The sequence below is a fragment of the Ascaphus truei genome, chromosome 20, assembly GCF_040206685.1.
Source record: "Ascaphus truei isolate aAscTru1 chromosome 20, aAscTru1.hap1, whole genome shotgun sequence".
NCBI classification, from domain to species: Eukaryota; Metazoa; Chordata; class Amphibia; order Anura; family Ascaphidae; genus Ascaphus; species Ascaphus truei.
The window spans coordinates 25,170,971-25,180,786 of NC_134502.1; the positions used below are offsets into that span (position 1 = coordinate 25,170,971).

General features: G+C 49.2%; 1 protein-coding gene across 2 annotated transcripts in view; it reads left to right on the forward strand.

Moving 5' to 3' along the window:
• Positions 1 to 2,608: 2,608 nt before the first annotated feature.
• GCDH (glutaryl-CoA dehydrogenase) overlaps positions 2,609 to 9,816 on the forward strand; it is a 24,292-nt gene continuing 17,084 nt past the window's right edge. Inside the window, exons 1-2 of one of the 2 annotated variants that reach the window (XM_075577490.1) lie at positions 2,609 to 2,682; positions 5,583 to 5,695. In XM_075577490.1, coding sequence (XP_075433605.1) covers positions 5,596 to 5,695 — 100 coding nt within the window. In that variant the 5' untranslated portion in view covers positions 2,609 to 2,682; positions 5,583 to 5,595. Of the gene's footprint in view, positions 2,683 to 5,579; positions 5,696 to 9,816 lie in introns of both variants that reach the window. The other variant, XM_075577489.1, reaches the window with a different exon arrangement.

The window sequence follows — 9,816 nt, forward strand, 5'->3', positions numbered from 1 at the left end:
GGACAGGCATTGGCCAGGGCAGCCTACCGCTGCCACGCGGCACCTAAGATGGCGGCGGAAGGAAGGACCCCTTCCTCCCTCGCGGACTAACTAACATGGCGGCGGCCAGAAGGAGAGGTGAGTGTGTGTGAGTGTGTGAGTGAGTGTGTGTCTGTGTGTATGTGTGTGTGTGTCACAGCGTGACAGTGTGTGTGTGGGACACTGTGTGTGTGTCTGTGTGCGTGTGTGTCTGTTACACTGTGTCTCAGACACTGTAGAGTGGGGACCGGAGCTACACATGGGGGGTGGGGGGGGGGGTCAGGAGCGGAGAAAGATACAGGGGGAGTGGAGAGGAGGGACCCGTCAATTTAAACCAAACCAACCCCCCTCCTGTCCACTGCCCCCCCCCTCCTGTCCACTGCCCCCCCCCTCCTGTCCACTGTCACCCCCCTCCTGGCCACTGTCACCCCCCCTCCTGTCCACTGTCACCCCCCCTCCTGTCCACTCTCCCCCCCTGTCCACTCTCCCCCCCCTCCTGTCCACTGTCACCCCCCCCTCCTGTCCACTCCCCCCCCCCGTCCACTCTCCCCCCCCTCCTGTCCACTCTCCCCCCCCTCCTGTCCACTCTCCCCCCTGTCCACTCTCCCCCCCTCCTGTCCACTCTCCCTCCCTCCCATCCCCTCCAAATAGTCACCTATTGTTCCACCATTTATAAATAATACTACCTATTACGCATTTACATCCCGGGCAACGCCGGGTCTCTCAGCTAGTATATATATATATATATATATTCATGTAGAGGTATCAGTACCGTGTTAGCCAAGCTTCAATAATCAAAAAATAAATAGATGATACCGTTCTGTGGCTAACGAAATGCTTTTATTTGTGCGAGCTTTCGAGATACACTGATCTCTTCTTCCGGCGATGTTGTAACATCGCCGGAAGAAGAGATCAGTGTATCTCGAAAGCTCGCACAAATAAAAGCATTTCGTTAGCCACAGAACGGTATCATCTATTTATTTTTTGATTATATATATATATATATATATATATATATATTTTGTAGGGGGTTCAGGGGTTCCCAAAAAGAGCTTGCTGGGGTTTTGTTAACCTAGTCTCAGCTGTTGGAGGTTAGTGGCTCCTCCTTCCCAGGTTTTAAGCCCCTCCTCCCCACTTCCCAAGTCAGCAGGTTCTTTCATTCTGCTGGATATAGATCCAATGTGGTCTTTCTCCCTCCTAATAGAGGTAAATGAGAATTTTAATCCTAATAGAGGTATATTAGTATTTTATCTGGTAGTGTTAGGACCTGCGAACAGGTGTCTGCCTCGTCGTGGCTCACAGGCTTACAACGCTTTGGCCAAAGGGTTAAACTAAATTACCCCTTTTCCAAGAGAATATACTGTGTATTTTTGTTATATTGGATGTATCATTGGGCGTCTCTGTCGTCTGTTGTATACATATGCCACGCTCAATAGCTCTCCTTTTTGACACATATACATATATATTTTGTGGGGACTCAGGGGTTCCCAAAAAGAGCTTGCTGGGGTTTTGGTTAAAACGTTTTTGTAGAAGACACCTTTAAAAACAAGCTCATGGCTAGCACGTAAGCTTGCCAAACTATCACAGCTGACAGGTTCCCTCATGTGGTCTGATTAAAGAATGAAAAGATCTCATTTCCATGATAAATGTCCCAAACTGCACACCCCGTGAGCATGCAACAAGTTTAATACCCACGACTATCCAGTGGACCCACTTATCTCCTCCCCGCAGAGCTCTTCAAATGTGGAATATTTAACCTCAATTCTCACACTATCTATCTATATTAATAATAATAATAATGTTTGTTCTTGAATAGCGCTGCTAGTTTTACAGAGACATTTTGCAGGCGCATGTCCCTGCCCTGTGGAGCTTACAATCTATGATTTTGGTGCCTGAGGCACAGGGAGATAAAGTGACTTGCCCAAAGGAGCCCACGCCGGGAATTGAACCAGGTTCAAAGTCAGTGCCAGACAGTGTCTTAACTCACTGAGCCACACCATCTCCCTAATAAATATCTTTCATCGCTGCCACCACCAAGGATAAAAAAAAAAGTTACACTCTCCCCAGTCTTTGGTCCCTGGAGGCAATCCAGGCAGCACTTAAAAAAAATAAATATATATATATATATCTTTTGGGGTTTTTTAGTATACGCCGCCTTTGATCACCTTTACTGAAAGCTAATTACCTAAGCTTCAGTCAGTGAAACTTGGAGTGAGCAGATCGAAATGGACACCATGCGGGGAGGGGGGGGGGGGTTGGAAGGGGTTCACGCGGCTTGATCTCATGGTCCTTCACCATCCAAATTCAATGTTGGCTCTGCAGAAAAGGAACAAAAACACAGAAAAACAATATTAAGTATGAATGCATTTTTTTGGGGGGGGGGGGTTTTGGAAACAATTTATAGTTATCTTAAAATATTTGGAAATAAAGGAAATGCTGCTGGTAAGTGTGTAAAAGTCAGACACTCAGGCACCCCGATGTATCTGCACGCTTTTGGGAGATGATACAATGATAGTTTGGCCATGTGTTTCGCCACACACAAGATGGCGTCATCGGCCTTCCAGTGACGTCAGCCCAGAGCGACGCGCGACTCCCCCAGTGGGGGAGGTCCATGTGTCAGTTTCATAAGCAAACAGGGATCGCGTAGGAAGTGGCAGGCGCAAGGTGAGACGGGTTTGGGATTATGGGCTGTTGTAGGATTGCTTTGGGGGGTGGATTTAAGGCAGGATCATGCCAATACACTGTATCTGTATAGTATAATGCAGATGAGAGGCCCTGCATTAGTAGGATCAGTGTGTGTGTGTGTGTTTGTGTGTGTGGTGTGTGTGTGTGTGTGTGTGTGTGTGTGTGTGTGTGTGTGTGTGTGTGTGTGTGTGTGTGTGTGTGTGTGTGTGTGTGTATATATATATATATTTATTAGTGTCCATACATTATTCACCCTATTACAATATTTGATTAATTATAATGGGGTAAATAATTTATGGACACCATGTATATATTTACAGATATTATTCTGTGTTATTTATCACCTTAAATTGCCCTTCGGGGAATCTCTCCTCCCCTCACAATGCTGGGCATTGGCAATCCCAAAATATCTTCCTATTAACGTCAGGGGCCTATTCCCCCTATAAATATATCAGATTACCACATGCGTGGTCAGAGATGAGTTTTGGGGCTGAAGGGGTGAATGGAGAGTCCCACATTACAGCACTGCATGTTCTCTTGTCACGGTCCCCTGTCCTCTCTCTCCTCGTGACTGTGACTGTCACTTTCCCATCACTGCCCTCTCTTTTCCTTGTAACTGCGACTGTCAATCTCCTGACACTGACCCTCTCCCTTCTTACTTTAATGTCACTGCCCTCTCTCCTCTCACTGTCACTTTCCTGACTGTCCCCTCTCCTCCTCCCTCTCTCTGTCACTCCTGTCACTGTCCCCTGTCTGTGTTCCCTCTCCTCCTTCTCTCTATCACCCCTGTCACTGTCCCCTCTCCTCCTCCCTCTCTCTGTCACTCCTGTCACTGTCCCCTGTCTGTGTCTCCTATCCTCCTTCTCTCTCTCATTCTGTCACTGTCCCCTCTCCTCCTTCTCTCTATCACTCCTGTCACTGTCCCCTCTCCTCCTTCTCTGTCCCCTCTTGTCCTGCTTCGCTCTCACTGTCCCCTGTCCTTTCCTTCTCTCTCACTGACCCCTCTCCTCCTTGTCCCTGTCCCCTGTCTGTCCCCTCTCCTCCATCTCACAGTGACAGAGTTCCGTGTCACCTCTCATCCTCACTGTGACTGTCACTCTCCTGTCACTGTCCCCTCTCCTCCTTCTCACTGTGACTGTCACTGTCCCCTCTTCTCCTCACTGTCACTGTCCCCTCTTCTCGTCACTGTCCTGTCTCTGGGGACAGATTGCCTGAGTTTGATGGCATTCTCCTGCGAATCCCTAGTTTAATGGAAGCCTGCCCCTACACATAGCTTGCGAGGGAAAGTGATGTGATTTAGGATAGACGTGAAGGTGAAGAGAAGGAGCGATGATCTTCCTCTGGGAATGATTATTCAGCACAATTCAAAAGCAGTATATGGGACCCCATAAAACGACTATGGGGCATGTTAAAGCGGGATCAGTGCATGCCATATAACAACTAAACCCATAAACGACACTGTTGGACCTTTGGACCAGACCTGGAGTTGGCCGGTACACTGCTTCCTAACAATCATTTTGGGTTTGTAGGAGCAAAGGTTGGAAAAGAGAAATTCAAACATACAAAATAAATTGGGATAACAGTAGTTGTATGGGGCAATACGAGGAGTTATAGGGAGTAATAGGAGGGCTTATATGGGGCAATAGGAGGAGTTATAGGGTGCGGTTATATGCAGCAATAGGAGGAGTTATAGGGAGTGGATATATGGGGCAATAGAGGAGTTATATGGGGTAATAGGAGGGTTATAGGAAGAGATGGGTGGAGTTGTAGGGAGTAATAGGAGGGGTTATAGGGAGTAATAGGAGGGGTTATAGGGAGTAATAGGAGGGGTTATAGGGAGAGTTTGGAGGAGTAATGGGAGTTATAGGGAGAGTTTGGATGGGCTATAGGGCGTAATAGGAAGGGTTATAGGGTGTAATAGGAGGGGTTAAAGGGAGTAATAGGAGGAGTATTAGGAGGGGTTAAAGGGAGTAATAGGAGGGGTTATAGGGCGTAATAGGAGGGGTTAAAGGGAGTAATAGGAGAGTTAAAGGGAGTAATAGCAGGAGTTGTATATGAAGCGGTTATACGGCGTAATACTAGAAGTTATGTAACCTGCGACTCCACGCTTTAATGTTAATTGATTACTGCCGTGTACCTGAGACACACGCGCCAGGCGTGAACGTTTAATCTGATTCTCCGTGGGATTCAGACACATCGCTGGAATCGTCCTGTGTCACACACACAGCTCGCTGCACTGTCAGGCTGCTCTCCTCTCATTGGCTGCAGTGCTGGGCGTTGTGACATTCCGATGACTGTGATTGGTGGAGGCATTGTTTTATATTTAAAGGGACTTTGCCTCTGTGTCATTATAGGACATGGGAGCAAATAAGCTGACACTCTAATATACAGAGGGAGACAGGGAGAGGGGAATCCTGCCCCGCAGAGCTTACACTCTAATATACAGAGGGACACAGATACAATACAGGGTGAGGAGGAGCCATTGGGAGAAGGGAATCCTGCCCCGCAGAGCTTACACTCTAATATACAGAGGGACACAGATACAATACAGGGTGAGGAGGAGCATGGGAGAAGGGAATCTTGCCCCGCAGAGCTTACACTCTAATATACAGAGGGACACAGATGCAATACAGGGAGAGGAGGAACCATTGGGAGAAGGGAATCCTGCCCCGCAGAGCTTACACTCTAATATACAGAGGGAGCAGATACAATACAGGGAGAGGGGAACCATTGGGAGAAGGGAATCCTGCCCCGCAGAGCTTACACTCTAATATACAGAGGGACACGGATACAATACAGGGAGAGGAGGAGGTTTGAGGGGACGGGTTAGGGGTATGACTTGTATTATAGCCAGGTTAATATTTTGTGTTTATCAGCAGCGCGGTCACAGTAATGTCGCTGACGGGCAGCACTGCGCGTCTCCTGAATGCTGCAAGACGGGCAATTGCAGTCGGCTCAATTAGGTCACAGGTCACGGCCGTCAAGCAGAAAGGTGAGAGACGCTTTCCAGTCAGCCTCCCCCTCCCACCATCCTATCTCCCCTCCCTCCCCCTCCCCTCCCCCTCACTCCCCTTTCTCTCTTCCTCCCCCCACCTCCCCTTTTTCTCTCCCCCCCCCCCCCTCACCCCTCTTCTCTCTCTGCTGTGAAGCCTCAGACCCCATTTAGCTTCTTGGCTTTCTTTTCATAATTAAGATGACCCGTGTCTTTCCCCGGCCAGTTTTTGAATTCCCTTACTGTATTAGGCTCTGCCACCTCCGCTGGGAGACCATTCCAGGAATCCACCACTCCAGTTCCATCGTATCTCCCCTCCCAAATGTACATATTCAGAATGCAAAAAAAAAAAGCATAAAGGGCGCGAAAAATGTACATTTCTCTATAAGATACTATTGAATCAACATTAAAAACGGTGCACTCACATGAACAATAAAATGAATGGCCTTGTCGGTCTCCGTTCTCCCCAGTCCTGTGTCTACGATCAGCTTTATTTTATAACTTCAATTGTATTTGTTTTTTCAGGGTCAAAACTGTGACATTGGCGTGACAAGCATTCAGGCATTGTATCATGGCAATATCATACAGGTGTCCAGATTAACAATGGTTCCAAATGATATATCTCATCTAGACCGTATAGGAAAGTCAAATTGAGTTACTATAAATGCAAAGAACCGCTAACCAACTAAGAACAAAAGACAAAGGAAGGAACGTGGGTAAAAGGCGGGATGGGTGAGTGTCCTGGGCTGCTCCCCCGCCAGGGGGGGTGGGGAAGGGGGATGGGTGAGTGTCCTGGTCTGCTCCCCCGCCAGGGGGGGTGGGGAAGGGTGGGGTTGGTGGGTGAGTGTCCTGGTCTGCTGCCCCGCCAGGGGGGATGCACTCCCTTGAGAATCAATCCCTTACAAACCTCGCAGATGCAGGGGATGGGACGGCTGTGGCCTGGTTATGCCTCTAGCTATCCTCAACTGGCTTTCTCTGCATAATACCTCCGCTTTAGGCTGTGATACTACTCACAAGAGAACGCATCTGGATGTATTAATGCCAAATCGTGCTGACCTCAACCCCGGGGATATCTGTCTGGGCCAGCCCAGGCGTCCAGACTTTTAGGAAACGTTTGCCAGTGTCATTAACCAGACTTGTTAACTTTTTTGTTTTTCCGTCTGGCACACAAACCAAATGCCGTTTCGCATCTGTGGGCTAGACGGGGTTTCCGGTTGTTTCCATCGTGCTGCGATCCGTTTATTACCTGCTGTGGGATAAACCCGGCAATGGTCTGCTCAGTGAGAACGACCAAGGGTCCGGGGGAATCGGGAGGTCCAAAATCCTCTGGATCCAATTCCTAATTTTCCTCCGTGTAGGGGAGATCCGAGGGCAGTTTCGCCGGTTCTCCTCCTTGTCTAGGGCAGAATGGGGAGTACCCGGTACCAACCGAGATAATTGAAGTGGGGTTGGATACCACCTCATCAGGACTTTCTGTGCGTTCTTCTTTAATGTGGTGCAAATCGGTGTTTTGGCCACCGCCGGGAATATTGCCGTCCAAGTTTCTCCCTCTAAGGCTGCGTCCGTAGAGGGGGGAGCCGCGCTGAGGCTCGCCTGCGCAATCGGGAGCGATTGCATGAATTAGCAGACGAGCCAGCGTGCACGATCGGAGGCGGGGCACTGACATCACTGGGCCAATAGCCCGCGAAGCACCAACGGCGCCGTGACGTTGACGCTGCTTACCTCTGATTGGAGGTTTTCAGCCGACAGCGCGCTCAGAAACAGGTTCTGCTGTCGGCTGAAAATCCCAACGCCTGCGGCGCTCGTGGAGCCCCCCTCTCAAGACATCCTCATTGAGGATGACGGGGCTCAGCGCGCAGCGTCCGCACGGCTCAGCGCTGACTGTCCTTCTATGGACTCGGCCTAACTCTTCCCCTATGTCCGCCTCCCGTTGCTTCATGTGGTTGAGCTTTTGGGTGTTCTCCTGGCCCAGAACCGATCATTTCTCTACGTCTGCGATGTGAGTCCCCGTGTGTCGGTTTTTCTGACACACAGCTTCTCAAATGTAGTCAAGGGGGAGTGGGGGCTAATGTGTTATAACAGCGGTGCGCAAACTGGGGGGGCGTGACGCCCAGGGGGGGCGCGAGGTTTATAGAGGCCCCGCGCGCTTCCCGAAGGCACTTAAATTAAGTGCCGGGGGAGCTGCAGGGCCTCTGTAAGCCTTTACTTACCTATGCTCCGGCGGCTTCCTTCCTGCGTCGCCATGGCAACGCGGCGTCAAAATGACGCCGCGAGGTCATGTGCGTCACATTGCTATGGTGACGTCATGACGCCGGAGCGCAGGTAAGTGGAGGTTAGGGGGGGCGCGGGAGTGAGGAGACCGCTGGCAGGGGGGCGCAGGGAAAAAAGTTTGCGCCCCCCCTGTGTTATAAAATGCTCTTATCTGGAGGTATCTAAAGAATTCCGAGTGGGGGAACAACTTTGTCTGGTCTAATTTGGTCGAAATGATTTAATACCCTTTCTACCCTCCAGATCTCTACATCTATTAAATCCATTTTGTTTCCAAATAGAGAAGTCGCTACTATTCCAACCTGGAGGCAAGTCCGGGGGTGGCCCAGAAAGGGGTCATCAGTGAGTTCTTGTTGGTTTAAAGCACACTTAAATTGACATGCCTCCCAAACAGACGAGGAGCTGGTCACTGAGGAGAGCGGCGGGTTAGCTGCCTTGAGCGCTGGTTTAGGTAGCCAAATGAGATTACTTGGCTCCAATGGGGAGCAGAAGTCACTCTCCAGAGCCACCCATTTTTCAATGCTGGGTCACACTGCCACTGTATAATTTGGCATAGTTGTGCCACCTTTTATAATAGGACCACAGACAAGGTACCGCCAGCCTCCCCCCCCCCCCCCCCGTTAGGGGAGTTTTCTTTAGCATTGATCTAGTTATTCTCGGCTTCTTGCCTCCCCAGATAAATGTAGAGATTGCAGACTGAAGTGAGAGTACACCTCAACCCCGTTATAGCGCGATCCGTTACAGCGCGGATCCGCTTATAGCGCGATGTGAGCGTGGCTCCCAATTTTTTTGTATTTATGAATACTTGACAACACGGTTATTGGTTTCTTAAATACTTTATTGTACAATGCATACAATTGTACATTATTTCTAACGCGATCGCTTATAGCACGATGTGATTCTTTGGATCCCAAGCACAGCGTTCTAAGGGGGTTGAGGTGTATTTCCTTCGGTCTCCGTGGCACCGGTAACATCTGAAATAGATATAGGATGTGTGGGAGGGGGTTCATTTGACGCTATAAATCTTTCCTAGCCAGGAGATCCTGTATGCTGCCCGATTTCTCAGGTCTTCTTTTAATGTCCGGATAAGCTTGGGGTAATTTGCATCGTAAATATTTCTATAATCTTTGGTAATGTAGACCCCTAAATATTTGATGTTTTTGCTTTGCCAATTAAAATGAAGGCCGATTGAAAAACTAATCTCTTTTGGGAGGTTAATATTGAAATCTTCAGATTTGGCGTGGTTAATCTTAAAGCCGGAGACTTCTATTAAATTTAAACCGAGCAAGTCAAACCGGTTTGGCAAGGAGGTAAAAGGTTTAGATAGTGACCGGAAAATATCATCCGCATACAGCGCCACCTTGTGGATCTGGGAGTGAACTGCTAAGCCCGACATCCAGGTTATCCCGGATCTGTGCCGGCAGGGGCTCCATGTACAGGGCGAACAGGAGGGGTGAAAGAGGGCAGCCCTGTCTCGTGCCGCTCTTCATTTGGAAGGGGTCTGATGGGGAAACCCTGATGGATTACTCTAGCCACCGGGCTCGAGTATAATGATAAGATTGCCTTTCCAGCCCTTTCCCCCGAAACCAAAAGCTCCAAGCGTGGCTTTTAAGTATGACCAGTCAATCCTGTCCGAGGCCTTTTCTGCGCCCAGGCTCCACATCATAATCTGTATCTTTTTTTGCATTGGCTATTTCTATCAGATCAATGATTCGTCGTGTGTTGTCTGCAGCTCGTCGATCCTTAATAAATCCAACTTGACCTGGATGTATGAGCCTAGGCAGGATGTGACTTCATCTGTTGGCCTCCAATCAGCTCTGGATCCTGGGTCCTGTCTCTTAGTCCACTGAGGA